Source organism: Drosophila persimilis, unplaced genomic scaffold (genome assembly GCF_003286085.1).
Source record: "Drosophila persimilis strain 14011-0111.01,24,50 unplaced genomic scaffold, DperRS2 tig00000191-arrow-pilon, whole genome shotgun sequence".
Taxonomy (NCBI): domain Eukaryota; kingdom Metazoa; phylum Arthropoda; class Insecta; order Diptera; family Drosophilidae; genus Drosophila; species Drosophila persimilis.
In genome coordinates, this window is record NW_020825298.1 from 9,132,567 (window position 1) to 9,144,403 (window position 11,837).

The following is an 11,837-nucleotide window of genomic DNA, read 5'->3' on the forward strand; positions in this document are numbered from 1 at the left end:
CTCCCTTATCACTGCATCCATTAACACTTTCCGTTCGGAGAAGGCAGTTCTTATCCGCTTTGAACTTTGTTTGTGCATCGTTTACCGCTACCATTAAATGGTTATTAAGATATGGGATCGGATCTGGGTCGTCGCGTGTAAAATGGGACACTGATTGCCCAGCAGCAGGAGCCACGCAACAGCAGTCGAGGCAATAGAGTCATAAATGTCACCACGATGCGCTCTCGATCCTGTTGTTGCACTATTTATGTGATGACAATTTATGATACTCATCAAGGAAGGTCGGCGGGGCACACCCCTGCACTGATTACCTGCACACAAGCACGCACACGGACAGCCCTTCAAGGATCAAGGATCTGTTTGTGTTAGCCCGTGATACCGCTCGAGTGTCAATAAATTCTCATAAACGAACGCAATTGCCTGACACTTTCCAGGGGCGCTATCGGGAGGCAGCCTAACGGACAAGTTTTTTGTTTGTTGGTTATACCTAGGGGTTGAGGGCGAGGGTCTAAGGGTTACCCCCAGGAGTCGGGGGTAGGACTGGACCTAAGTTATGGCATGAGTTTTGTTGAAATTGTCGCCTGCTTTGAGCCAAGAAAATTACCATACAAATGTACCTTTCTCTATACGAGTACCACTCCACTCCCAAAGAGCACTCCACTCTTTAAATCCCAGTCCCGACATGCAGTCTGGATGCACATCTGGGTGACCACAACAAAATTTACTTGGAAACAAACAAATAGTCGAATATAATAATTCATAATTCCAGATTATTACATGGTAATTTGGCTCAGAAATCTATGGAATGGGTTCTCCATGAGGTAATACAATGGAAAAAAAGAAGCCACAGATCGATCCCATTGTCTTGGGATTCTATAACAAAGAAGGATCAACAAGTTCCCATGGAATTCCTCTTGACTTTGGAACCTCACCTCTAATCGTATTTTCGCAATTTAGCGCCAACATCTAATCCGCAAAACGAAAACGATTAATCTGAGAAGAGAAGAACAGCAAACCAGATGAAACACGCAACCAACAGACGGACTAGAGGATTATCATCAGGTGACCTATTGTTGGCGCAAGAATAGACTTTGAGATAGAGAGAGAGAGAGGTTTCCCACTTTCAACCAGAACCGCCCACCATTTACTACTACCTATTGTTGCTATTTTGACAGCCGAAAAGAAGAGCATGCCTCTCAGGTAGTCCACGCAAAATGCTAATAGGAAATGCCAGGATCATCTGGATCTTCATGGGCGTTGACGATCTTTAGACTATCCGCGAACCTTTCTCCCGAATATTGCAGCATAATGCTTGAGCTGGGATTGGGATCGGGAACCGGGATCTGCTACTAAGCTGCGGTCGCGTGGCACTCTTGACAAAGTCAATCGATCAGATCCATCAGCGATCATCATCATGGTCAGTGGCCAGCGTTAAGATCAAACGTCGGATCCTTTTGTCGGCATAGCTCCCCCACACCCTCGGCTTTGTTCTTGACAATTTGTGTGAAATATCTGGGTCCATGCACTGGTCCATCATTTGTACAATTTAGCCATGCCTGGCGCTTCTCCTCAGCCAGTGTTTGCCCAATTGTTTTGGCCGTTTTCTATAGAAATTCAGCGAACTGTTTGAATTGATTTTCCTCTTTTGATGGGTGGAGTGCATCTGTGGCTCTGAGTTAATTAACCTTTCGCTGCGGCCACTTGAAAGTGGGCTTGAGCCGGACTGACCCGAGGTCTGATTACGGTGTGGAAAGTAGAGCGATTTAAATGGTAAATGTGGTAAGAGTAGAGTACCTTTTGAGTACCGGCTATACACTCTGCGATCTAACGGCCTTAGTAGTTGTTGCTCATTAAAAAATATGGGTTTGGAAAATAATCATGACTGAATATATCTAAAAGACTTAATTCAAATACAAAACATTTCAGAGATCGATACAATTTAGTGAAGGGCCTGCCACACAAATTGGGTATCGATCTAGCCCCTCTGTTGGTTCTTTATAACCCACCCTATGTGGTGGTTCTCTTAAATGAAAAGAAAAATGCTTGCTGTATTTTTTGTACACAACTTGATCAAGGTTTGAGCCGCATAAGCTTCAGGATTTCTATTAGATCCTCTAGAAAATATATACCGTTGTTCCTTTTTCTTTCTAGATCGACTAATTCCTTAAATGAACCGCTTAGGATCTTGTGCTCGGACCATAATTCTATCTATCATATTATTTCCACGACTAATTCTTCCTTCCTCTTCTTAAATTACTCATAATCACATACATGTATGTACCTTTCTTGTAATTAGAAATTGTATTTGTATGTTGAATGCATTCTTAGTTCTTTTAGTTCGGCTTAGGTCTAATTTTCCTCGAATATTAGTCTATTAGGCGGTTCGTCAGGCGGCAGATCCCCTTGACCGGTTGAGTGGGAGGTGGTTTGCGTTCTTGCCTTGTGATCCCCGCGTACTAATGCTATGATGAAATGAAATGAAAGAGTTCTCTGAGTACTTTTCTTATGTGAAATTTTTTCTAAAATGTCTCCAAAAGTGTCAGTCCTCTCGGGTTGATATGTACATTGCGCATTCTGCAGAACAGACTTTGTGGCAGACTTGAAAACTTCTTGACACCTACCCGCAAACTCCGTTCATGTGAAAGGAGGCCTCACCTCGAGGCCTCCAGCGAAAGCCCCAGCCAGTCAGCCACTTGCAAGATATTTACGTTTGACCCAATAATAAAAGTACAATCGACTAAAATCGAAAGTTGCAAACCGCACATCGCACATCGAAATTCTTTTTCTTTGTTCTGCTGGAAAGCCAAAACGGAACGACCACTTACTAGACCACAGACATGCAATGGAGCTGGAGATATGGATGTGGATATATATATACATATATATATAGGGTGGAGTGGCAGCAGACCGAGCCGATCGATGCGAAAATTATGGAAATAATTCCCACATTGGGAGCCATGCTCTGCTCTGCTCTGCTCTGATCTCACTGTCTGCTGCTGTACATTTTGCGCTGGCATTTTGACCTTGGCAACAATTGTTTGGACTATAAAACGTCAATTTCAGTTTACAAAAGAGAGGTATGATTACCGGACGGTAGCCAAATGACAGGTCAAACAAAGCAGCGGCAAAGGCCACTCGAGGAGTGTCCATCTAGACCTGATCCGATCCGATCCGATCGGAGGTAGACGAGGGGCAATTAAACGTTTTTGACCGCAAGCCAATTTGGGGCACGGGCTCTCGCTCTGGCTCTGGGACTGAGCTGCTTTCTGCCGATTGCTTACAGGTAAAAGAGGATCAGGCCAGGACAGCGAATCAGGTAGCAGGAGGTTTACCTGAACCAGAACCTAAGCCAATCATAAAAGGGCAGCGGATCCAGCGACTCTGCCCAGCTATATAAAGATGTATGACTAGCCCAGTCTGTTCAGTTATCCTTCGGCCTTCAACATGTTGACCAACAACGATCTGATCGAGCAGTTCTACTACCCAAGCGAATCCCATACGGATTTGGATTCCCATGTCCAAGTTCAAGGCATGGATGCCTTTCAGCAGTTGGAGCAGTTCATGTACCAACAGGAGCTCTGTGGCAGCGGCGACAGTCTCTCGGATGAGACCAACAGTTGTTCCATGGAGCAGCTGTACTATGACACCCCTGCTGTCCTGGGACTAGAGCACATGCTCTCTGTCCAGGCCGAGGAGCACCAGCATCAGCAGAATCAAGCGAATTCTTTGGGCAAATGCCAGCAAAGGAGTTCCAATTATTGGACCAAGCAGCAGCATCAGCAACACGGAAGCAAGCTCTCCACTTCCATCTCCTCATCATTATCCTCCTCATCATCATCATCTTCTTCGTCTCCTGTGTGCAGTGGGGCTGTCCTTAAGAAGCGTCGCTTGGCGGCGAATGCACGGGAACGCCGTCGGATGAATAGCCTGAATGATGCCTTCGACAAGCTGCGGGATGTGGTTCCATCTCTGGGACACGATCGACGACTCTCAAAATACGAAACGCTACAAATGGCCCAGGCATATATCGGGGATCTGGTCACGCTGCTCTCAAGAGACTATTGATCTTTCTTCAAGAGAAATCCTTCTACGGATGGAATGGGATGGGATAGTGTTGTAGCAACAATTTGAACCTAGTGTAAACTTATAAAGGCTGTTAGTTTTAAGGATCGTTTACTATTTTTATTTTATTTTAGTTATAATTTTAGAGCGCTGGCTAATAAAAAATTAATAATTGAAAATTGACACGACTTTGAAGGTACAGTTTTTAAAGGAGTTTGGATTTTTCGAAATTTGAATGGTCATGTGCACCAAAAATGTGTCGAAAATTCAAAGATTCCTTATAATAAAAACTACGTACAAATTTCAAGTTAATCTCTCTATTATATACAATTTATTTGGATCGTCATTGTCACCGCACAGTGGAGCCTCAGTCGAAAAGAGGTGGCAAAAGTCTAATAGATAATATTCCAGAGCTTTCAATAATTGATCAATTATTTTCAAAAATAATCTGAATTTTAGTTAAGGAGAATAAACTGTAGACTACATAACGAATAGTTCTGATCAACACTAAAAAATACTAGTCCCTTTCCTATACAGTGCCAAAAAAAAAAAATATCTTCCAAACCATTTAATTTTTGGCCTGTTTTTCAACTTTGACTTAACAAAAATATGCCCTACATTTACCCGAGATTTGGTTTGTATGTGTTCTTTCAAAAGCGAATTCTGCATTTCGGATCGGATCGGCTCCTATCAAGATTTAAGTGCCATATCCTTGCACGAAAAACGGTATAAAATCCCATATAAAATCATATTTTGATCGTTCTTCTAGACATCGTAGCATCGTGTTCATGTGCAGACAACCTTTTGGAAGATTGCCTTTTCAAGTTCAGTTCATTTTATGAAGATATCTTCGTTCAGATGTTACAAATTTACCAAGGGGTGCTTCAGTATTTTAAATTCTTTAAAAAATGTTCACCAATCCCGTGTGCCTGTACTCCACCGATCTCCTAGTCGAAAAGATGGAATGAACTACAGGCGCTGTTGTCATCGCAAAAGAAGAATAACAAACAATAAGTTTAAAACGTGGCACAAGCCACAATTAATTACTAACTTGATAACATGTTACTTTTAACTTAAATATAACTTATTATGAAAACAAGAACATACGAGAAATACAATATAAAAACAAGTGTATAACGGAATCATTAAATAGTAATAGTGGAGTGCAGTGTAGTCTTTTTTAAAATTATGTATGTACATTATTTTTATAAAAATAATCCTTGGTCAATCTGTGGGAGAAATAGGATAAATACTGGTTGTATTTTTGGATAGGTTATCTCGGTTCCTTATCCGATTGTTTTGATTTTTGCCTTTACATTTGATTTACCCTCAGATCGGCATGGGGAAAACCTATAGCCATTGTATACTCGTATGTATATTGACATATCCTTTGCGATCGCATCGGTCTTGCAACATTTGTTAACATTCGCCACACTTTATCCTCTATTCTATCAAATCACCGACAGACAACCCGTCTCTCAAGGAGCGTATCCTAGTTATTCCTGAGAGCTCTCAGGCGGCACGGCTTAGTAGCGGAGTGTGCCACACCCACTAAACTAACCATACGAAAAGGTCAAAACATCACTTACCAGCACACGATTAATGAGTTCCGACTTCCGACACGACAGAAGATAGAGCGAGAGAGGGGCCGGACCTCCAAACAGAAGTGATTAAGAGTCGCAAACGTCAACAGGTAAACAGTGATCCTTAAACAGGACCCTAGCGCTGCCTTAGATCCTTTGGCAGGATACCGACCAAATATCAATTGATTTAAACATAGTCATTTGTAAATGCTATGCGAACTATGGGAACTGTTTGTGTTTCCCGTCACTAAGCCACCGCTCTATGAACTCTAAAACAATAAAAAGCCGAAGAAAAGGATACAAATATATCGTTTCAATTTTCGAATATCACATTGACTTTTGTATTTATACAACTAAATACTCAACATTTACTTCAACTATAACTATAATATCTATAACTATGTTCGTAATTCTAAGGTCCAAAAGGAACTCTTATATGTATATGGAATGCTCTTCACTAAGGTTTTGAGATTAAAAAATTTAGTTTAGAGCTTATGTACAGACACTTTCCGTAAAAATCATGCACATTTCTTTAAGTTTTTAATTAAAGTTAGAACCTAAGTTTAAAGATCATATCTAATACCTTTTTAATGAGTTTAGATTCTCGATTTAGGATCTAGTTTGAGGTTCATAGTTTAAAATGGGCTATACAAATTAGTTTCAGTCTTTGCGGGTATTATGAAATAATTGATTGGAATTTCCAAATTTGATGATCGCTAATCAAGAATCTATGTTCTTGACAAGAAAGTAAAGAAGTATAGGGTATCAGTCCAATAGAGATTCGATTGTACTCAAAGAAGGTATTAAATAAGTAAATACTTTAAGTTTTTAGTATTCAACGTCTAAGGTCATCATGAATTAGATATCAGTCGTTTTTTGATATTTATTAAAGGATTCTGTCGCAACTCGATTAAACAACAAAAACCTATCTGAAAAGTTGTAATCTGTGAAATCTTCAGTCGTAGTTCTTAAAGGTCAATCATGTATCAATTAAAGACCAAAAAGGGAGCCTTAGAAAAATATATTTAAACCTTTAGTTTGGATATTTTTCGATCACATCGACAAAAAATAATCAAATAAAAACTTTAAATATGAAATTGACTAAAAGTAACGCTTGAACATTGATCCAAAATCAGTCAAAAGGGTTCTGAAGTAAGTAAAGTCGGGTCCTGCAAAATGTAGTTCGTTTATGGGTCCTAGCACCGTTTCCAGTGAATATTTAAGTAAAGAAATCAAACTTTATTGCAATTTCTTTTAACGATATCAATTTTTTTTTTACTTTTGTTTTTGTGTGTTGATTTTCATGATCAAACATTAATGTGAAATATATATGCATATACCATTATGAATATTATTACGATAAACATTTAGTGAAGAGCATAGCATACACAACTGTGGCTTTGACCCAAAGTTAAGAATTCAGTATTGTTTTTGGACTAATTATACAACTATTTACAGTGTACTTAGGGGGGACTTAAGAATTAAGAAGCAATGGCGCATTTAACTAAATTGATAGCAAACGATATAAATACATATATAGAAGCTAAGGCAACGCTCTAAACTTAAAGGTTAATTGTAAAATATGTGTGTGGTTTTAAAAGTCTTTGCATATGGGTTTCGTTATGTCTGAAAGTCTCCCGGAAAAGAGGTCCACTGATGGGAAGGATGGGGTGGTGACTCAGATCCAGATCAGCTTATTTTGCACATAATTAAATCACTCAATGGAGCTCCTCCCATATCATTTTTATTTAAACTTTAACGAGAAATCTATCAAGTATTGCAGATTAAAATTGCTTTCAATAGGTCGATAGGTCCAAAGAGACGTGGAAGAAATCTTAAATCTTAAGAGTAAAATGTTGTTTCACAGTTTCTTAAACACTTTTATATGGTTGAATTGCAATAATTTAAAATCTGTATAACCGTCTTATCAATTAGCAAACGATCAATCGTCTTTATATATATATGTATATAGACACACGATATATATTGGGTTTATATTGGCCGCCCTCCCGGGCTTAGGTTGCTTTTGGGGTTTGTTCTGTACAATTTACGTCGGTGTTAAACTAAATCGAGCTGAGATAAGTGAGAGAGAACTACAAACTAAAACCTATTCTGGGCAAAGACGAAGGCGAAGCAGAGCAAGGTGTGCACAGCGGTCGCACGTGCTTTCTTTTGTCTGTTGTCTGTGTAGTTATATAATACGTAACGTAATTACATCCAAGCTTTACCACGCATGCGCCCACGTCCACGCATCTGACCACCGATGCTGCCGCCGCCTCCAGGCCCACCACCGCCACCACGTGCATAGAACGGTCGTGGCCCAGGTCCGGGTCCACCATCGTAAGGTCCAGGCGGCCGCTGATAGGGTGCTCTTGGATACGGTCCCTGGTTCGACCAGCCGCGACCTCGTCCACGGCCACGCTGCTGCATGTTGTCCGGACTGTTCATGGGTGGCCCGTAACGCTGATACGGAAAGGGAGCTCCATACGGCGGTTGCGGCGGCGGCGGTGCTCCCGCTCCTATATGCATTTGAGGCATTTGATTCCATGGTTGCTGCTGCTGCTGGCCAAGCGGTGAATGCTGCTGCTGCTGGTCCTGCTCCCCGGACATATCCTGCATTGGCTGGCCCAGAAAACTGTTGTTCGACTCCCAGGGATTCATGAAATCTGTGGGGGTTTCCAAAAGTACAGGACGCGATGGCGTCAAACCACCATTGGCATCCGCTTCAGCCTCCTCCAGTTCCTCCTTGGGTTCTAAATTGAGAAAATTGGCGAAAAGTTCAACAAATTTCTTAAAAATATAGAAAACAAAGAAAACCCGACTACCTCGCTGCGACTCATCGATATCATCGTCCGACATGTCCATATCTATGACCATATCTGCAGGATCATAGCGTGTACCGCCATCTAAACGATCGGATTCCGATGAAGAGCCTGCAAGATAATTTGCATTATGGATTGGAAATTTCCAAAAGACGTTTCCAACTACTTACTCGCATTGGATTTGTGCGGAGAGCTGGTCTTGGTCTTGGCATAGCTATTGCCAGGCGGAGCCATGATGCCCTCATCAGCAGAGCCTGGCACAATGCGATAGTCCACATCCCCACCACCACCACCAAAATCCTAAAAATATGACATTTATGACAGGAAATTCTATGATCTATGCGCCAGTGAGTCGACTACCTTATCTGCACCGCCAGGGGAACCAGTGAGGGATATAAGATTCCTATGATCAATATCTACCAGCTGGCGTGTCTTGTCCTGGCTGAGACCCAGCTTTGCCCCGAAATTAAAGGCCGGCGGCAGCTGGAGCGTGCGATGATCCACATCCTCGGCGCCCAGTGCTGCGGCATTATTGTGCAAATGCTCGCTGTACTCTGGCGGGGCGACACTGGCCTTGCGCTCGAAATGGGGCGGTGAATGCGGCGTGGACTGCGGATTATAGGCGGAGGAACTGGCACCGCTGCTATTTAAACTGGTGTCCAGCGGCGTCCACGACATGCTCATGTTCCAGGTGCTGTTGAAGTCATCTCCTCCATTTCCGCCGCCGCCGCCGCCGCCAGACGAGCCAATGGATGGTGGCAATGGGGGTGGAGGCATTGGAGCGGGTGTATATTGTGCATCCTGACCGCCGCCACTATTTCCCCCATAGCCATGATGCGAGGGCAGCGGAGGCACATACTGTTCCTGGTTGTTGGAACCAAAAATCGCAGACGGTGCCAATGGACTGTCAAACTGCGAATGATTGGGATTGTATTCCCCGCCACCACCAGACCCGCCGCCGCCGCCGCCTCCTACTCCTCCACCAAGGCCAGGTATGGAGCTGTTGTTGCTACCGCCAGCGCTGCCGCTGCTGTTGTTGTTGCTGTAGCTGGAGAGGGGCTCTGGTTTGTAGAAATTGGCGCTCGGCGCATAGGCCTCATCATCCGAACGCGAGCCAATTACCTCGATGGCGCTTCCCAGATCCTTCGAGTCCCGCTTGAAGTCATTGATGTCGAAAGGGAGCTTGCCGCTGTCCAAATAGCTGGAGAAACCATTCAATCCGCCGCTGAACATGTTCTACAATTGGAAATAAATAAAATCCTCCCATCTGCTCAGTTCCTTTCGGTTTCCTTACCATTCCCAATGGCGGACTTGTCTCGTCGGGCAGCTGGAGATCTGCATCACGCTCGGGCGATGGCGCATTTATGTCCGGCGATGGTATGGGACTTTGCAGCGTGGGTATGGTCTCATCCAGCTTCCTTTTCACAATCTTTATGCGTGTGCCGAAACTTTTATAGGCCTAAGATGAGTGACAGAAAAATGCTACAGAGAGAGAGATCGATCAGCATTATTATAGGGACTTACACTGGCCACCACTTTGACCTCTCTGCCTTGATGCTCGTAAAACTTTTTAGCCGCCTCCACGCTGGCAAGCACTGCCTTGCGGCTCTTGATTTCGTTTTGCAAATTCTTGTTGTAGGCATTTATAAAGGCCACACAGCGTTCCACTTCCTTTTCAATGTCCCCCGAGTGGCTCTTGTCCTTGAGCTGCTGCTTGATGGTCTCGATCTCTAGATGCGGTGGCTTCGGCAGCTTCTTCATGCTCTTGTCGGTGGCCTCCGCCAGTTCCACGCACTCGCGCACCTGGGCAATGAGTGTGGCATTCTGGAACTCGTCGCTGGCATCAATTTGCGATTTCTTTGGCGGTGTAATGTTGAGCAGACCGCTGAGATCGCTCAGATATTCCTCATTGTAGATTTCACGCTGTTCCCAGATCTTAAAGATGCGCAATATCTTATCCTTGACACGTTCATCTCTGCCAAGAGAAGAGATATTAGTATCGAGTGACTTTTAAGGGGGATTTCTGATGACTTACCGCACCATGGTGGTGGCTCTTTGGAGGGCTGTGGCCCAGCATTCCACGAATTCGTATCGCTTCCGCTTGCTATATTGTATGACATCGTTGGCCAGATAGAAGAGCACCAATCGATGATCCACACGCACTAAAAGCACAACAGAATAAGTTCTGACTCCGGCATTAAATATGCGCGACAGCAGTGCCTTACCTCTTTTGAAAACGTTGAGCCAGGACTGGATGATCTTCTTATGGTTGAGGCGGTGCTGCAGGCACCAATTCGACATCTGCTGTATGCCCTCCTGTGTGTCCTTCAGCGCCTCTAGGCGCGTCTCAAAGAGCTCATCGTCAAAGGGTTCGTTTGCGCTCAATTGGGCCATATTACTTGCTCTAGCACTCAGCACATTACACTGTAACACGATATATGAGGGTGGATGGTGGTGGAAAATCACGCAAATACAATTGTTTACAACGTTTCGTTCACGAGGGGGTCTGGTCTGTCCAGACCAGGCAGCAGGAAGCAGGCGCAGCGCAGCGGCTACTTTTCAGCGTTGTATTCTTCACTCCACACGCGCACTTTTTTTCACCCCACAATTTTCTTCGCCCACGCGTTTTCACCGCACCTTTGCGCTTAAACGTAAATCATCTCATTGCCGCCGAACATTTTCTCACCGATTGTCGCTTGTGATAGTAGAAAACTACACGTTTTATTGGTTAAAATTCAAACAAATTTTATGGAAAAAGCAACATAAAAATTTAGCTATCTTCGTAGGGATGATAAATATTTTGATAATACATCGATACATATTTTTCGTCGTACTGGACTGGCGACATATATAGGGTAATATTCTATCGGTAGTTTTGTGCGATAAGAGGAACTTATCGGCATTAAAAATAACCATAAATTCAAAATATAATATTGGACGTGTTCCGTGTGCTATTTGTAGTGGTTTGGAGCACAAAAATGATTGTGAATAAATTGTTTGCAAGTGTTTGCATGTGTTCATACAGAAAAGTAAGTTTTAAGCGTGGGCGCCAGATTACAATTTGAATTGATTTGAACAACAATCGATATATCGAAATAAACGCTGGCAGAATACATAAGCATGTGTGAGGCGTCAAAATCCGCATATCCTCCCATTATTTTCAGCTTTCAACAAAAAATGGGGGTTTTTACATTAGTATATTTAGGGACTTACCAAATATTTTGAAACTCATACACTCACACAGGTTGCTCTCTCCTGGAACGCAAAAATGAGCCAATATTGTACATGGGCTATAAATAGGGGTATGGACAACTGGCAAAAACAGGCAAGGAAAATTGCAAGGCTCGTACGAACCTCACCTCGTCGATGT

At 43.0% G+C, this 11,837-nt stretch overlaps 2 protein-coding genes across 2 annotated transcripts; one reads left to right on the forward strand and one right to left on the reverse strand.

Annotated features, from left to right (window-relative positions):
- The first annotated feature begins 3,444 nt into the window (after positions 1-3,444).
- On the forward strand, positions 3,445-4,065 carry LOC6589440 (basic helix-loop-helix transcription factor amos). The gene has a single exon (XM_002014787.1). It carries the CDS (start codon positions 3,445-3,447, stop codon positions 4,063-4,065), a length of 621 nt encoding a protein of 206 aa, XP_002014823.1.
- A 3,791-nt stretch (positions 4,066-7,856) lies between these two features.
- LOC6589439 lies at positions 7,857-11,186 on the reverse strand. Its single transcript, XM_002014786.2, has 8 exons — positions 10,693-11,186; positions 10,503-10,629; positions 9,992-10,442; positions 9,762-9,926; positions 8,828-9,703; positions 8,638-8,767; positions 8,471-8,578; positions 7,857-8,398 (listed from the first exon to the last, which is right to left on the reverse strand). The coding sequence occupies exons 1-8, from the start codon at positions 10,859-10,861 to the stop codon at positions 7,857-7,859; spliced, it is 2,568 nt and encodes an 855-aa protein (XP_002014822.1). The 5' UTR covers positions 10,862-11,186.
- Positions 11,187-11,837: the final 651 nt, after the last annotated feature.